Below are 18,594 nucleotides of genomic sequence, written 5' to 3'. Positions count from 1 at the left end.
GGGTAGGGGTTGGTACTTTGACTACTTTTGCGAGAAAGGAAAACATATTCACAAATTCATCAGTAATTTTGCCATTCATCTTATCCATTAAATGTCTGGAATACACTAATGTTTCCTTGGCAAAATTCCATAGCTAGCTTTCTTTTTACGATAAGTGCTGTCTTACTATGTTTTTGTAGGGAGTAGTGGGAAGAAGGGACACAACAGAAATATACACATCTTTTATATTTACTAGATATTTACACAGGATTTTAAAGCATACTTGTCTTTACATTAAAGCTAAATGTGACAAGCCCATCTATAGACACCTGATTTCATATGACCTCTATGGCAGAAAGAAATCCTGAAGAATTCTCTGTATTCCCCTGAAGTTTCTAAAGAGCAGCACAGAGTAACCATGAAATTCTAAAATTACAGCTTAGGAAAGAGAGCTGAGAAAGAGAATAACTTCTGTGATTTTGAGTAATGTTTGGAAGACTCTAGAAAGGGCTCTGGGGGGGGGGGGGGGCGGGTAGTGGAGAGGAGGAAAGATTTTTCCAGATTTTTGCTATAGATCTGAAAGCAATAAAAAGAAAGTAGTCAAAAGAATTTCATTTCAGGAGAATAGTTTTAAAAATTGAGAACTATATTTTCTTAAGTTATTTCCACTCTACAAGAGTTCAGAAATAAGGGGCATTAACTGTATTCGCATTTGAAGACAATTTCCCTTTTTAGAGCTATTTGAACAGCTCTTAGCCTCAATGAAAGATAGAGGATTTGGGGGTCCAGACTATTGTCTGAAGCAGCCTTAATCTCTCAGGTGAATCCAGAGTTATAATTTTTTTTCTCCCAATCCACCTCACAGGCTCCTTCCCTCTGCAGATCTGCTTAGCTGTCTTATTATTCTGTGTTCCCATTTTTTAGACTCTATAATTTATCATAAATCTGATATTTTTATTGTTTTTAATTTTCTTGCATCCTTATATTTTAGACAGTTCATTATAAATGAATTGATTGACAATAGAGAGGATGAAATAACCGTCCTGCACTGTTGAATGCTTTAAATAATACATTATTTGTTGTTGTTCAGTGATCCAGTACATGTAATTCTTTCTGTTTCTTCTCTCTTTCAGTGGTATTTTTAATACTGGACTCAAAGCATTTCCAGACCTCACCAAAATCTACTCATCTGATGTGAACTTTTTACTGTAAGTATCTGTCCTCACAGCTGGTTAGAATATTGCCATCCTCGGATCCCAAGAAAACCTATAGTGAACATTTCTGTTTTGGAGAAAAATATCAAATAAGTCTGACAAAGCACTTTTCCTCAAGCTATATTTCAATTATCATTAGTACCAAACCTGGAAAATGCCAGGTCACGTAGCACTATACCTTTGACCTGGATGAAAGACATGGACACACAAGCGCATTTCTCTTGAATTAGCCAAAGCACATGATACACAACTTCTACCAGCCTTTTGCTTTTATTTTGTTTTTGTTTTTGTAATGGCTGTGCAATATCTGAATTAGTCTGAAGTCAGAATAGTGTGACACACAGGACCTGATCTGACATACAGCCTGCTAACACGAAGTCATCCTGTCAACATTCTTCTAACAAATTTGTGCTGGCATGATGAGCTCATATTGCACATTTTCTGATACTACTCTTCATTGAGCTCCTATATTGTCGAATCATAACCTCCATTGGCTAGCTGCCTTCTTTCTTCTGACCCCACCCTGAGCACAGAGGACTCAAGAGCAGGAGAACTGGACAATCTTGACAGCAATTGTTTATCATTACACCTTTAAAAAGCTCAGTGTTGGCTGAGCTCACATTTTTAGGAAGATTTTGGTGAAGACTTATTTTATCCAAAATACGTTGCTTCATACAATTAATGTTTTAATAAAGAAAACAAAAACGGAGCTTAAAAAGCAAATCGCCAAAGCTGAGAAATAAAGTAGAGCTTTTAAGTTGCTAGACCAGGAGAATCTTGGTTTCATGACAGCCTTAGTAGTGAGGTCAGCTCAGCCTGGCACAGCGTGTCTTTGAGAAAGAGGACTACCCATCTCCCTTCTGTTACTCACCCTTTTTTCATAGTAGTTGAATGAGATGCATGTTCTTTTAGATGGACAGCATAAGCTTCTATGAACACACACTTTGCCTAAATGCCCTTGCCCAACCTTACTTGTAGGGTCACATTTCAAGTACAAGACTATAGTCTCGCTGAAGGACCAAAGCACCAGGACTGACAATTGCCTACTTTAAAGCTAGACTTCCTAGGTGGAGCCATCTCTCACTACTAAAGTCCTCAGCTGAAAAGAATTTTCCTACTAGCAAGCTTTGCTAATTTAGTTGGGTTTGTTCACGTGAGGCACTCCTACATAACACTAAGACCTTCTTCCTTTCTCACACCTTAAAACCCATTTACTTTGACTGATTTAAAGACACCCCCTTCCACCTTTTTTTTTAAATATGTCTTGAAAAAATTGCAGAACAATTTTTTGGAGAAAGATTGGGAACACAAATGGGGGCAGGGGGTCTCCCACTATTATCCTTAAAGGTATTTCAGAAACAAAGAGTTCTGCTGTGAAAAAAGCAGGTGTTTCTTGGTATTCAGAATGCAATGACATCCATCTTTGTGCCCTAACCTGCAATTTAAGTTCAAATTCTGGGTTGCAATCAAGCCAAGGAGGAAGAGCAGCTCAGATGAAGACTTGCAGGCTGACACAAGGTAAAAGTATCTTGGTCACTACTTAGTCCTAGAGAGGAGTTAACAACCTTATACTGTAGTAGTGTTCAGCTGGAAGACGCTTGACTGCTGGATGGGCTAGGTAAAAGGCTATTAAAAATGAGAAGTATTATGCTAGAAGGTGACTTGCAAAGATATGATTGATGGTCTACCCCAGGCATTGTTTCAGTGCTGCTAAGGGGCATTCTTAGTCAAGAATGATCAGTCCCCACTACACTCGTGGTCTGCCATTGGCAAGACAAACCTTAGAGCAATGTAGAAATGCTGGTTGTTTTGCTAAGGAGTCTAGACCTGCAGTGAGCAATGAGATCTTCCCTCCCAAGGATCTCCTGAGACTAAAGGTAAGCCTTGTGCTAACTCACACTCCGTAACCTGGAGCTTCTATGTTTGCCTGGGCTGTAGGCCTCCGAGGTTCAAACCTGAGTCAGTCAGAGGTCTGAGTGGGATACGCCTACATCTTAAGAGCTATTAGGGAGGTCCTCAAAGACCAAAAGGGCTTTAGCTTACATTAAGCTCTACTAGATTGTGAATTAAACACTCACTAAGTAGAGAGAACCAAGAATTAAATAGGCTAGATGAAACAGAAGCAGTTTATACAACCATTTGTGTCTTTGCTTCCAACCAACTCAGTGACTAAGTGACAGATAGCAAAACATTATTTTACTTCTACCTTGAAAATTTTTTATAAAGATCACTAACGAGAAATAAACACGGGTCTTATATGCGATAGACTTTTAAAGAGTAGACCTGCATTTTCAAGGAAGGTATTTCTAAATGTTGCTATTCAATGAAAGATAGCCTTTTTGTTTCTTTCATCAAGAAAAAAATCTGCTCTTGAAGAAGAATAGGTTTCTAAATGATGAATAAGGTATAGCTGGGGAAAAAGCATTCATTATATCACTATCGGCCTTTGAGGTCAAGCAACTTACAAGTAAACATTTGTTTAGAAAAGCGAACCAATCTGAAAAATGTCAAACCAAAATAACTTGTGGTGGAAACCACCTATCGGTGAATACTATTTGGAATAAAAATGGTTGTAGTACGGTTCAGTGTTAGCACATATACACATATATATATATATCTCTCTCACAGAAAAGGAACGAAATTGTTCCTGTCACATGGGTAATTGTTAGGACTTCTTGGCCCATGGACATTATGGTCTGGCCTTACTAGACCACATCTAATTCACAAGCTGAAGAAAAGAAAAATTTACAGAATATTTTGGGTTCCAGACTCCAAAATGATTCAGGAAAAAGCAGAAAAAAGACAATCAGACACTTAGCTCCGCCCTTTGTTTCTACCAGCTTTTTCCTCTCTCGCTTCTCCAGTTTAGTCATAGTAAATCTTTTCAGTCTTTCTTTGTCCTTTTTGTCACAACAGAGTTTTGGTCTGAAGATACATAGTATTTATTAAGACTGCAGAGTGAGAGTAAAAAAGTATTTAAGAAACGACAGATAGTGAAACACTCATTTGGATGAGAGTTGAGAAGAATCATTAGGTTAGATCACATAGTAAGTTATTTCACTTGTGCTAAACGCAGTTCTGTAAAGTGAAATGCCTCTGTCCTGACATTATTTGATGTCTTATCTGAGTTTAACTAGAGAGCAGGATCTCAGCTCTGAAGCCACTTGGGCTGGCTCAATTGACATACTTTGCTAATTCTCTGGCTTATCAGACAAGGGACCTGTCTGTGCTGTTAACCACTATAATCACACAGGCTGGCACACCTCACCAGGACTACAAAACCCATCTACTTCACAAGCTCATTTCCTGGATACTGGTACATGCTCGATTCTTAATCATCCCACATGTATCTTCTGGCCTTAGATATAACTAAACAAGTTATTCTACACTTTTATTTATTATCAAGGCAGAGAACAATTAATAATAAAAGTGTTCTGGAGAAGCTCTGTTGGGCAGATGTTTGATTGTGATGTTTTGTCTCCTTTTTCAGCGAAATTGCAGATAATCCTTTCTTGACTTCAGTGCCTGCAAATGCTTTCCATGGGCTTTGTAATGAATCTCTAACCCTGTAAGTTCTTCCAGTTTAAGTCACAAGGAAACTACCTCTCTCAAGCATATGATAAAATGTTTAAAAAAAAAAAAAAAATCCCTGTCCTACTCTCTAGTAGTTTGTAACAGAGAAACACCATAGACAGGTAGTATCCATAATCTAGTTTGCATAAATTCTTTACTTTGGTAGTGATTTGAATCAGGCCTGCTGCTCTTCTTTAAACTGGCTTGACCAAAGTGGTTTTGATTTTGTATGACACTAACGCCAGTGAATGGGTATATTGGAGAAAATCAAAGGGAAAATTTCGTGGAGTTCTGTAAAGCTACAGCGTGGTTGGAACTGTGTCTAACTTTTTTGCAACTTAAGTGGCACATACCGTGAAAACTAATGGGTGGCAAATGTCAGAAGAGTCATATTTGAAGAAAAATTATTAAATAAAGTTCAGTTATGCAAGTCATACTCGGTGTGAGCCACAAGAAAGGGCTGAGGGGAGTGAAAATGACTGTAATGTGTTATGACCTGAACTAGGGGGAAGAGCACTGGAATGCAAAAGAATGAATTCTGAAGAAATTCTAAAAGAAATCCTTTTGCTCTAAGGGAGCAAAAGAATGAATTCTAAAAATTCAGGCAGGCCTGATAGTAAAATCGTACCTATTTTGCTAGGTATTAATTCCTTTAGCCTTCCTTAATCAGTCCTAGCAGAATTTTGTTTCCATGTTTTTAGTTTGAGGGTGGGAAAGTTATAGCAAAGTGTTTTAGTCTAGTTCTATCTTTGCTATAAAAAGAAGTAAAAGATGGCACACCTGCCACTTGGTATTCTTGATTCAGCTACACTCAAGAACGCTGCTGGGCATTTGTTTGACCTTGCACTATAATTGCTGCTTCTTCAAGAGATTAAAATTAACCCATCCATAAATGTGCTGTTGCCAAGAAAAATGATACATAAGATGTTAGGTATTCAGGTATTGAAGCAACCCAAAATACACTAATTTTTTTTTCTTTTTTTTTTGCTTCCAGCAAACTCTACAATAATGGTTTTACCAGCATCCAAGGCCATGCTTTTAATGGGACAAATCTGGATGCTATGTAAGTAGCAGATCATTCTCTTCTTTCAGAAAAAAAATTATATAATAAATACTCTATGCTTGTTGGAGGCTCTCAAATACATATCTTATTCTAATTATTTTTAAGGAGCAAAGAGAGGATATTAATTTCAGCCAGCAATAAAAATATGGGCACTTAATGGCTTTTGCAGAGCTTTCATTTGGTATGTATATTTATAGCTCAGAAATAAAATCATGGCAGGTAATTCCAGTGTGAATTTTGTTCTGGTTTGAAGCTACAATAAAATTTCTTTTGATCAGTAACATTTCTAAGACAATTTGGAAGATAATTATGCTGTTTTACTTAGAAGACAGTTTATTTTAGTAAGTGTAGTACTGATAATGGTAGCAGCCCTTTCACAGAAATCTCTTATCTGCAAAAAAGGGAGTCGTGTAAGGTATTGGAAGCAAGTCAGAGGAACCAGTCACTTGCACTAGAAATGAGAGATGGGCACCTCAAAAGTATGAAGCAACAACCATTTCAGTTTTCCCTTCACCTTCTTAATGTAGTTTCTGGAAAACTAATACTTAGTGAGTGAATATCCTTTTTACACCATACCCCAAATCATCTGCCTGAATCATTAACACAGAACAAATCTCAATTCCAGAGGCTCCATTCACTTTGGTAGAGCTTACTGTGGTCCTACAGAGGCTTGACTGAAGAGTCTGGCTAGCAATCTCATGAGTAAAGAGATTTCTTCATCGTGAGCTCTTAAATTAACCACAGAGGCATGAGGATACATATGATTACTTTCAGTTAAATTGGGCTTGAATTCTATAAGAATTCTATAAGAGCATCCTTCACGTGGTCTTAATCTTTCCAAACTGCCTTTTTTTCCTTAACAGCTAGCTAGACTTCTTAAATTTTGAAAAGGTTTGAGTTAAACTAAAGACCTGTGATAGGTCTTATTTTAGTCACGTTAGTTCAGTTATTTTGAACTTTCATATGAGAAAGGAAGTTTTTCATGACGACGTAGTGTTTGTACTAGTGTCCACAGAAATTGCAAGACGTAAAATATGGCAAAATTAATTCAGTGTCGTGACTGAATCCCTCTAAGCTGTATATGCAATACTTAAACCTTTCTAAGCCTTAGCCAATATATGAACTGTGTTGCTCTCCCATTTCTTACATTTTGATGAAACACAGGTTGGAGATGATTTTGTAGGAATTTTTCTTTTTACTTCTCTGATAGTGTGCAAGTTCTCTTGCTTCTGGTCTCTTTGGAATTTTCCTTATTATTAAAGAACCGAGTGAAAATGTAGTTTCAGAAGATCTGGAGTCCTAAACATGTGCTTTATTGGACTGGGTGGAAGTAGAGAAGCAGAAAACACATACTAGGTTCTGCAGATGCTGCTTGCTTACTTTCAGAAAAAGTTTGCAATTAGTATTCTTTAGGGGTATTTCAGTATTCTTTAAGGCCTCGAGGGTAGAGGGCCTTACAGAGAGATCTAGATAGACTCGAGAGCTGGGCAATCACCAACTGTATGAAATTTAACAAGAGAAGTGCTGGATTCTGCACCTGGGGTGGGGTAATCCTGGTTATACATACACACTGGGGGATGAGAGGCTGGAGAGCAGCCCTGCGGAAAGAGATCTGGGGGTTTGGGTTGACGGCAAGTTGAATATGAGTCAACAGTGTGCCCTGGAAGGCAACAGGGCCAACCGTGTCCTGGGGTGCATCCAGCACAGCACAGCTAGCCGGTCGAGGGAGGTGATTGTCCCACTCTACACTGCACTGGTGCGGCCTCACCTCGAGTACCGTGTGCAGTTTTGGGCGCCTCGATATAAGAAGGAGAACAAACTATTAGAGTGTGTCCGGAGAAGGGTGACCAAGATGGTGAAATGTCTCGAGGGCAAGACTTATGAGGAGTGGCTGAGGTCACTTGGTTTGTTCAGCTTGCAGAAGAGAAGGCTGAGGGGTGACCTCATGGCAGTCTACAACTTCCTCAAGGGGGGCAGCGGAGAGGGAGATGCTGATCTCCTCCCTCTGGTGACCAGCGATAGGACACGAGGAAATGGAATGAAGCTACATCAGTGGAGGTTCAGATTGGACATTATTGGGAGGGTGGTCAGTCACTGGAACAGGCTCCCAGGGAAGTGGTCATGGTACCAAGCCTGTCAGAGCTTAAGGAGCGTCTGGATGATACTTTTAGTCATATGGTTTAGCTTTAGGTAGTCCTGCAATGATCCTTATGGGTCCCTTCCAACCTGAGATATTCTATGACTCTATGTCAATCTTTCCAGAGACTGGCTATGATGCACTAGTTAAGCAAATTAAAAAAAAAGCAAAAAACAAAAACAAACCCCAGAAGAACTAAAACCAGGCTTACTTTCAGGGCTTTATCTACCAGCAGTAAAAATGGTTTATTACAACAAACAATTTTCTCCTAATTAAATCATATGACATTTACTTGGAGCAAAGCAGTACTCCAGATTTACAAGGCAAACTAGGGAGCTGCACATCAGTGGTAAAGCCTTTATCTGTTTGATAAACTACATTGAAATTTCTAAACTAATTTTCTGAAGTAGTTTGGTTACCATATGCCAAGATAAGGTATAATTTTGCTAAGTGCAAGCTTGGAGATTTGTTGTTTCTAGCAGCAACATTAAGTTAATGCAAAAGGCAAATATTGCATTTGCAGTATTCTGACATTTCTAATTTGAACTCCTGTTTATCTGCCACTGTACAGCAAAGAAAGTACCTGTTTTCCTCTGGGTCTGATCGAAGGTCCCTTGGACTTGTTGAAACTAGCAGCAAAAAGAAACTAAGAGAGAAAGAGTGAGGGAAAGAAATTTTAATGGGTTTTGAATGATGACCTCAAGGAAGGAAACAAGTAAAAAAGGAAAACAATCGAAAACAATAATTCATTTTTGACAAATCATTTGAAGACTCCATGTTCCATCCATAAATCAGAAGACATCTGGGGAATCTCGGAGGCTACCATGCAGGGTGCCTTTCTACCACTCTTGCAGTATTAAAAGACCTATATAATTGAAGGAGGTCAAAACAATCAATGCAGATATAGGTGTGGAACCATGCATAAATGGTTTCCATTATCATACTGAATGATGGCACCACCTAATAAATCTTCTCATCCAACAAGGATCCGTGTTTAATAGCAAACCACAGTATTGCTGTATATGTTTTATAAAGACAGGGAAGTAAAGAACCGGGAATGAAGGGCTGAATGACACTTCTACGGAACAGCATTCATCTGAAACTTGAATTCCTCGTTCTAACACATCATTAAGGTCCATGAACTGCATCACTCCTGCAGACTTCTGCAAAGTGGTGCTCCTGCACCAATGTTTATTTCTGTAAGGAAATTGGTGAGGAAAGAAGATTTTCTAAAAACATATTTCCAGTGAATGGCAAAATATATTTGTGGTGAGCTTTTACAGAGCTGTCTAAATTACTGAAATGGAAAGTGTGCAATCTCAAAATCTAATTACAAAAATAAACTCCTAAAGAATACATGTACTTTGGTATACACTCTCAGGGATCACTTATAATACTTGGCTTAGCTCAGAGTCAAGATAAACAATGGTGTAGAAAAAACATACGATGAATCCTTAATACTGCTCATTTATCAATGCATTTATCTTTTACCTGTTCCCCCTTTCTTTAACCTTCATTTCATAATCTAACAGGACACATAGATACATTAACATGTTACATGTCCAGAGCCCGTTTAATACTATAGTGGTAATACTTAAATGTGCGGCCAACATATTATTTTTCTCCTTGTTTGTTAAGCTTTGCTGCCTTATTTTAAAATCAGAAGCTGAAAGAAAGCAAGCAGATACTATCAAATAATACATAATTCCATAAGCCAATGAGGTATTCCAACTAGGAACTTCAGTGACTTTACTTATTTTTTAACTAAGTGACCCTTTGGAAGAAAATTTTGCAAAACCTCCCTTTTTCCCTAATCTGGCTGTTCATTCTTATTCCCTCACTCCCTGTGCTGATAAAATTGGTTGTGGGACTGCAGTAAAACCTTATCAGTGAAATAATCCAGCCTAAACAAAAACACTGAGAAAGGTGTGTCCAGCTACAATATGGGGGATGACATGAATGACCTTGGACTATGGAAGAAGAGAAATAGAAATCTTTTACACTGAAAAAAGAAAGATATGTGGAACTATATGTTAGTTAGTTGAAGTAGCTGGGCAGCATTTTTCATTCATATCCTTTACCCCCAGAAGAAAGTACACTTTTGGTAAAAATAAAACATTTTGTAAAAATATCTTCAGACCTTTCAGCGTTTTTCAGTTTTTCATCTCAGTTGAAGATTTTTAATATTTTGAATATTCAGGATTTTTTTTTCTTTTGCCATCTCATGCTTTTCACGTTTCCTCTGTATCTCCAAAATGGTGTCCCTAAAGAGCTCCCAGAACACCCTCAATAATTTAACTTTCATACTTTTGTTTATTTTTAGGGAAGTTTTCTCATATATATGTATTTCTCCTTTTTGGACACTATGGTTGTAGTGTACTCTTCAGCTTTTTTGGTCCTACAGAGTTGCTTAATATCAGTACCTGGTAATTGCTCTTATAAAACAGACTTTAGACTGTAACATTTTGAAACAGAGCATACGTGCCATTCAAGCTGAAATCAAAAGTTGCTTTTCCTCATGCAGACACTCTAACCTCTTGCTTTATGAAGCATGCATTGATAATGTCTGAATACCCAGTATCTCTGCCATGCTGTGGTATGACATTGTCTTATGTTCAACATATAGCAGTTGAAATGCCTTATTACTGTTTCATGTCCTCAGAAGATTCTGCTCAGCATACTGCAGTCATGTTTTCTGGTGGGGCTGAGACAATATTTTTCCCACTTACCCGTGGATCTTGAGTCCATAAAGACTCTGTGTTAGTCACTGGCATAGTTAGCTTACTGATCTGATTTGATTAAAAAAAGAAAAAAAAAAAGCCACCTTTGACTTATAGCACTATGAAACCATCAGCATGTCTTACTCCAGATTCAGCATTTGCTACTCCAGATTTCCTGCATACTTTGCACTGTGGTATTCATGTGTATCTGATTGCCTTCCACCAACTTTCCAAAATGGCTATTATTCTAGTGTCCCCACTGAGGATAAATATTCCATTTCACCCATGTGATTTCTAAGACTTCCAACACTTGAGTACCACGGTTGTGGTTTTCTTTTCTGCAGTGTATTTAAATGACATTCTATACCATTTAGCCGTCAGTAACAACAGGATTAAAGGCACTCTCAGAAGGAACTATACTGGCTACACATAAACTTTCTTTGTCAAATTAATATTTACCAAAGTCTTATTCTTTCCATTTAAAAGAGGTACCTATCAAAATAAAAGTGCTTAAACAACTGAAAACAATTAGCATCAGGAAATTGTACATTCTGATGGGCCTGACTCATCTATGTGAAAACTGGCAGCTAACACTGCAGCCCCTCCTTGGTAACACATGGTTATGAACTTCCCGAAAGTCTCTAGTTGGCTATTTCTATTTGTAAGTTTGAAGTTTTTTATCACATACATAAACTATTATATTTCAGGTTTATCACTCACTATGGTGTTCAAATATCAGGGGAAAATATTTCAAAATTGGACAAACAATTATCTGGTTGCATAATAATGTCTAGTTGCTAAAGCAGACAGGTTTTATTAGGTCAGGCAGGTTTTTGTGTCCTTCAAAACTACAACCTAGATGTTGAAATCAGTTCTCAGAAAACACAAATGTCAGGTGATACTAGAATGCCATATATTTCTAAAGAGTGAAAACTTATTTCAGACAATAATAGCTGAGAAGATGAAGTAAGCTATTTTCCTCTGTAAGAAACAAGGCTTTAGGCGTGGGTAATGTCCAATGACTAACCTGCCAGAAGTGTTACTCTGGCTTGGCTCCCTAAGACTTCGTGTTGTGTAACCCAGCCAAAGTGCATTTACTTCTCATTTCTCACTATGGTGATCAATATAAGCTTATATCCAGTGAATGTTATGGAAAATTTGCCAATGATTTCAACCAGGACAGGATTAGAATCTTTACTTTATTTTTTCCACACCAAGAAACAATTGCTCTGGCTTTATTATTTTTACAGCTAAACCCCAGTTCAGGTATCTGAATTTGAAAGACTCTTCCAGGACAAAGATGATTAAATAGCGGCCTTTTGCACTTTTATGAGTCAATTCAATTATCTCCACAACCACCTTCTCAAATGGTCTTTTTGTTACAGAACTTACAATTAGGAAAGGTTTGACCTTTGTATCTTTGCCACTAACTGGCACAATGGGCACAGCTCACAGCAACTTCATGGACACCCTCTGAAATCTGTTGTGACAACCCTTCTATTGTATTTTTTGCCTTCCTAGCTACATCGCAAGCTAGCTTTAAATGTTTATAATAGTTATAGTACCAAACATCCCTCTCTGCTTGAGGTATTACTGCCTGCATCAATAGTATCAAATTCTTTCTTCTTTCATTTCATTATGTTTCTTTAATAGGTCCGGACTGGCCATCTTATCATTTCTGTGCCAACTGCACTCTGAAGTTTTATGATATTCCTCTTTTAAAGATAATTATGTTTAAATTCTGAGCAATGTCACCTGGCTTCACTTGGGCAATATTGTTGGTTTTCTCCTATTTCTCTCTTTTGCTGCTGATCTCATAATTGGGAATTTTCTCTGCTTTTATCTACCCTGTGAAACATAACCTCCATAAGGCAGTCTGTCTGCAATCCTTGCAAAGTTTCTGTCCTTTAGTTGGACTGAGAACCACATAATCTTCTCCTGAGCAATGCTTTACAGTCATCATCTGCAGTCATCTTTTTCTTCATTCTTGAATTACAAGGCCTCCACCAGCCCTGTGCCCTTGTTGGTGAAATGTCCTGATGCTTGTAGTTGTTGGGCCTGGGTCACCCACTGTTGTCATACTTACGTCACTGTGAGTTCCTCTTCCTGCTTCTGCTGGACCTGAGCTACCTATAATATTGTAGTCTGTGGACCCTGTTGTTGCTCCTAGACTGCAGCCTCATGCTTTAATCTGCGGTTTGCTACTGGGGCCAGTAGACCTTACCTTTTCCACTATATAGAAAATTGATAAAATTTGTAAATGGGATAGTCACAGGTGCTACGAGTCTCTTCTGCCTAGGCACCATGGTCCTTCAGGGCCTTTCTAGCATTGATCATTTTGCCATCGTTTCATCAAAGGGAACATACACTCCCCTTGACAACTTTCTTTGGCAATTTTTTGTTCTCCTCCTTAACGGGTCACATTGCATTTCTGCCCCAAAGTGCAGTCCTGTAGCTGTACCATCCCCTTTGTTGCCTTGGTTCAAACTTATCTCAGAGGTCCTTTCTCATCATAGTACAGAAACAAAATGCTTGGACTGTTTTGTCTCCTTGCTTATGTAGCGCCTTTCAGCCAAGAGAGCTAGATGCTCCTCCATCCTCCTCCAGGGACTACAATATTTGGTAAATTATTCTTAATCCCATCACAAGATTTCAATTTCCATCTAAATTAAATTAAAAAGCATGACTAGTTTTGATGCCAGCAAGCTGTTTCTCTTGTAAACATTGTGACAGAAGTTGATTGAACTAAGTAAAAACACCACCTAGGGTTTAATTGCTGGTTTAGGGAAAGAATTATCACAGTAGTATCCACGTGTACATACATATATATATACACACACACATATATATGTCCTTATGTATGTATCACAACCTAATCTTCAGACTCTTCTCAGCTAATTCAGCATATTCCTGTCTGTGTGTTTAGGAGATCTAGCTGCTTATAACCACAGTCCTCCTCCCTCCTGGCTAATCAGGAGGATCCGCCTCGTCAAGGAAATTAACATGCCTGTTGCGTTTTGTGAAGTACTTTTTAGCTGGACTATTGTTCCGAAACCACATTTTTATTCTAACTCTATGTCAAATATACCCAACTAATACACACAAGCTGGCACTGTATGCATAAAAATAGTGCTTATTTTTCCATTTCATCACGTTCTGTGTATATTTGCTCTTCACAGAGTGTCATAAAATGTGCACTGTGACTCTGGCAGAGAAGCAGGATGCCTGTGCCTCTGCTGCTCCTGCAGGTTTTTTTAGTTTATGCTTTCTCTTTGTACACCTGCAATCGTGGAACTACTGAAGCCAATTATTTCTCCCAAGTCTTTCCACAAAAACCATAAATTCTATTAGGCCATTGAGAACAAGAGTCTCGGACAGAAATACATAGCATCTCTAAAGCGATTTGGAACTTGATTGAATTACCTGCAATAATAATCCATGTATTTATAGGTTTCTCAAATGACGGTTTCAGACCATGGTAAACAGCAATCCAGCTAAAAAAAAAATCAAAATTCATTCCAGATCAATCACTTTTAAATTTAAAACCATAGAACTCAACTTAACATTGATTGTTCCACTTGGGTTATGTTAATTTTTTGAGTGTTCAGTAGCCTGGCATTGCTTGTCTTCAATCATGCACCTTTAACTCAACTCTGTAAATTCCCTACTTCCCGAATCCACACTTTCTTACATGTCAATTTCCAGAGTCATGGGAATTAATGTTGATCCTTGATTACATCAATCTGTAATGATAGGAGAACTTTGCAGCATTCGATATTTCAGGAAAGGGTTGGCTACTCAGGAAATTGTTCATGGTTTTCCCAAGACTTTAGAATTCTTTTTTTTTACATAATTTTTATATTATTTTTTACTTCAGATTTATCCTCCTTGTCACTCCCTCTTTTGCTCTTTTTATAATAAAACTTCATTCTTAACTGTTGACCTGTATATGGGAGCCTCCACTTGGCTATGGAGATTTTAAAGCATTTAAAACTTTTGTTAATTATCGAACTCAAAACAAGGAGGGAATTATTTCCGTGTTTGTTCATGATGTGTTCCTGTAAGTATCATGTAATTCCCCTACCTCGTTCTGATGAAAGCAGAACAATCTAATTCACCTCACCCTCACACATATTTACCTGAAGATACAGTGTATGTGTGTCTTTATGTGTATGACAGAGAGAGAAAAAGAATTTGGAGCAAAGATAATTTATTTTGTTAATTTATGTATTTATTATTTGTTGATGAGTTTAATTTATTTTCAAAATGGCAAACCTGTATTTTGTTCCTTGGGTACACAGAAGATGAAGTAACTGGTTATGCTTCAATATGTTGTTGGGATAGGATGGCCCTTATACATATTGCTTTTTTAAATCTGTGTAGGCAAGTAAACTGAAGATCTTTAACCTGTGGATAACTATTTCCAAAACACTGTGTTTTGTTTGTTTCTACAGCTATCTGCACAAGAACAAATACCTGGAAGTTATCAATGATGATGCATTTCTGGGAGTGCACAGTGGACCAACTCTACTGTGAGTAGGAGAAAATGAAGTAGAGAAAGCTTTCAAAATAATATTATTTTAGGTTGCACTTTCTTTCCAACCATTATTAGCAGCAGAGCAGCAGGGATGGGAATGGCATGTTAACAAAAAGAATATCAGCAACAAACGCTGTGCTTTAGGGAACTGATTTAAGAAATGCTTACATCTTACATTAGAAATACTGTTCGTACCAATTTTTCTTCTGAAAGATTCTGTACTACAATCTGTCTTATGACTGTGTACAATTGTAGTACAATTGTAATACAAACTAAGGACTTTAGTAGCACACATGTAAAGGAAATTGAAACGGAGATGAAAAATAATTTTGGACAGAATAAAGCTACTTCTGGTGCTGTCTTTTCTTCTTTCTTGTATAATTTGGCTTCCAGTCTGATTTTATAGTCCTCCAAAGACCTCTTCAGTAAAATTAGGAATCGCAATACAGAATGAAACAAAAAACTTCAAGAAGTTGAAGAACTTTAAGAAGAATCATATTCGCCAACTCAAATCATCTAGCATGTAACGTAGTGCATAGGACTGATCATGGGGAGAACTGAAGTGCTGAAAGTGGGATTCCCTCCTCCACTGCAAAACCAGATGGTGCCGGCAGTGCTCACTCCATGTAAGCATCAGTTTTACTTTCTGCTCTTCAGGAAAACAGCATATTTATATCAGAATAACGGTGTATTGTTCACAGAAGGAATCCTAGTAGCTAGCTATAATAACGAAAAGGTGCAGAAGACATTATTTTTCTCCCAGAATCTTTCCAACTCCAGAAAATCAGGCTGGCTACCAGCCACATAGCAATCTACAGTAGAAGTTGTATTGGTCATAACCACTTTATGCTAAGAAGAGTGTGTCCCTGCTGTGGAAAGTTATAACAGACCTTTGATGGCAAGGTCATCATCAAATCTCTGGTCTCTCTGTCCCCTGCATCTCAAGTCAGATGCATTGCAAGGCCTCTCTGTGAATGGTAGCCTGTCTTCTACTTCAGTCATCTAAATTACTTTGTCTTGTGGGGTGAAGAGGAAGATCTGGGTAAGGGCCTACCTTTCCGGGCCACATCATTCCTCCACATCACTCTCTACCATAAGTAATAACTCCACTGGAGTTATTAGCAGAGTCCTTGGGAACAGGGTCCAAGACCAGTTCTGGGGAGTATCAGGTTTTCCTTTCACCGGCTTGAGAGGAAAGAGAAGCAAGACCATTCATGGAGTCATACTTCTGAAGCAGATACCTTAAATAATTGGACGTTGGAGGGGCAGTCCATAATAATCAGTCATTCCAACAGCAAATCGTGCTAAACCACTCCTGTCACGCTGGGGTGACATTTTGTCTGTTTCCTAAAGTCGTCCTTGCTTTCCCAGTGGCACCTGATGCATCACCATCTTTTGGAGCTGCTCAGAAAGACAGAGTTGGGAAGCCCCAATGCAGTCATCCTCACAGGGACATGCAGGCCAGCTCTTCCTCCCCTTCACTCACTGCTTTCATTCCCCCTCCCTCCACAAAAAGCGGCTGCAGGACTACATAGGTCAGCAGGGATAACGCTATGTCACAACCTTCGCACCTCAAGTCTGGCAGCTCTGGCCGCCAGCGGGTGGGCCATCCCGCCCAGCGCTTCTCTCCAGGGAGTCTGCAAGGGAGGAAACTAGTCCAGGCCTCTTCATTTGAAGTTGCAAAGTCATTGGGATGCAGGTGTGTATGAGAAGAATACGCAAAGGCAGTAACACACTGCGCTCTGTCCTTCAAGACACTGTCAAGGCCTAACATGTCTACTGTGGTTTTTTTTCTTATCACTGAATCACCTGAGGAATAAACTTCAGTTGTGCCATGAGTGGCCAGATCCTGAGACAGCAGTGAGAAGGTAGTGTTTTCTGACCATGTCTTAAGAGTTGTACGTTCCGAATAAGAAAAGCACAATCAAAGCCCCAGTCCACCATCAGAAGGAGAACTGGCCATCTAGGCAGAGCAAAAGAGAGTGTTCTGGAAGCAGAAGGCAACAGATCAGGAGAGAAACCTGAAAAAGCTCGCAAAGGAGATATTAAACCTCCTGCTCAGAGAGCCTTTGTGGTGACTGTCCCTCAGAAAGAGCCATTGCTCCTCTTCCTCCCTGCTGAAGGGTTGATCACCTTCATTTTCACTTTCCAGCTTCTGCTTTCAGGAGGGCTCAGGCCACCCACCCCTGACCAAGATGGTCATTGTAGCAGTACTGTGACAGAGGCTGTGTTGGTGCTGAGTAACCCTGGTTTTTTCCATTAGTATTTGGCTGATGAAGCCTTTTTAATATTGCACATGGCACCAGACAGGGCCTTTCTTATTTTGTACCTGGCCAGAAAGACATTTTTCAGTTGACTTAACTTTACCGGGACACCCTATTTCCATTTTGATACTACTTTGTCACAATAAATACACAGTCTCAAAGCAAGGTGCACTCTCCTGTTATGTTTGGGGTCTCGTACGGCTCACTGCACATCTTCCCTCTGGGGCTACAGGTTGAAAAGCTCCTTCCTAGGGACGGCAGAAGACAAAACACTGGGGATCTTAAGTCTAAGGGAGGTGAGAACTTGCAGCAACACAGATTTGAGTTATTGCGGGTATTAAAAGCACCAGTGTTGTTGTTATGCTGGACAGGTGAACAAGTAATGACGTGCTGCAAAGGGTTTTGGGGTAATCATATGCTATAATAATGTTGCCACGTAAACTCACTCTGCAAGGGCTAGCTTTGAGGTGTGTGAGCTACAAGAAACCTCTTGGTTTAGGGGCTAGAGATTACTTCCTAGGTCATGCATATGTAACTGTAAAGAACTTCCTTCTCACTCTGTGTTTTCAACTTAGATTTCTCAAATGATTTGAAATTTTTCTAATCTTCTATAATTATTGTGCTAGCCCAGCTGTCATTGATCCTGATCTCAGGATGTGCTTTACGTTTGCAGTCTAAACAACCAGTTATCCATCTCCCATTAGAATGATATACCTCCATGGCTAACAATACTCCTAGTAGTAGTTATAATTATAGAGAGATGTGGTACTATAGTGACATTACAGAGAAAGGTATTGCTTCTCAAAGGCAGAAGGCATAAAATGGCATGTAAGCAATAGTAAATCAACAGTGATTAAAAAAGTCAGATTATATCACATCATGATCCTTTGATTTGTTAGTCCTACGCTGAAGATCTTAGGAAGGTGGTTTAACCCTGGCCTGCAGCTTACCTCCACACCCAGTGGAATGGGGGAGAGAATTGGAAGGGTAAAAGTGAGAAAACTCATGGGTTGAGATAAATACAGTTTAATAATTAAAAAAAGAACGGGGAAAAGAAAAAAGAAAGAGGGGGAAGAAACCAAACCAAACCCAAGAAAAACAAGTGAT

General features: G+C 38.8%; 1 protein-coding gene across 1 annotated transcript in view; it reads left to right on the top strand.

Moving 5' to 3' along the window:
• The window catches only part of TSHR (thyroid stimulating hormone receptor), a 73,128-nt gene that overhangs the window by 40,756 nt on the left and 13,778 nt on the right, over window positions 1-18,594 (top strand). The window contains exons 5-8 of the mRNA XM_075151402.1: window positions 1,113-1,187; window positions 4,684-4,761; window positions 5,761-5,829; window positions 15,141-15,218. Of these exons, the coding sequence (XP_075007503.1) occupies window positions 1,113-1,187; window positions 4,684-4,761; window positions 5,761-5,829; window positions 15,141-15,218 (300 nt within the window). The remainder of the gene's footprint in view (window positions 1-1,112; window positions 1,188-4,683; window positions 4,762-5,760; window positions 5,830-15,140; window positions 15,219-18,594) is intronic.

The sequence above is a fragment of the Calonectris borealis genome, chromosome 5 (genome assembly GCF_964195595.1).
Source record: "Calonectris borealis chromosome 5, bCalBor7.hap1.2, whole genome shotgun sequence".
Taxonomy (NCBI): domain Eukaryota; kingdom Metazoa; phylum Chordata; class Aves; order Procellariiformes; family Procellariidae; genus Calonectris; species Calonectris borealis.
Note: the sequence above shows the minus strand (reverse complement) of the source record. Positions and strands in the feature narration are given on the sequence as shown.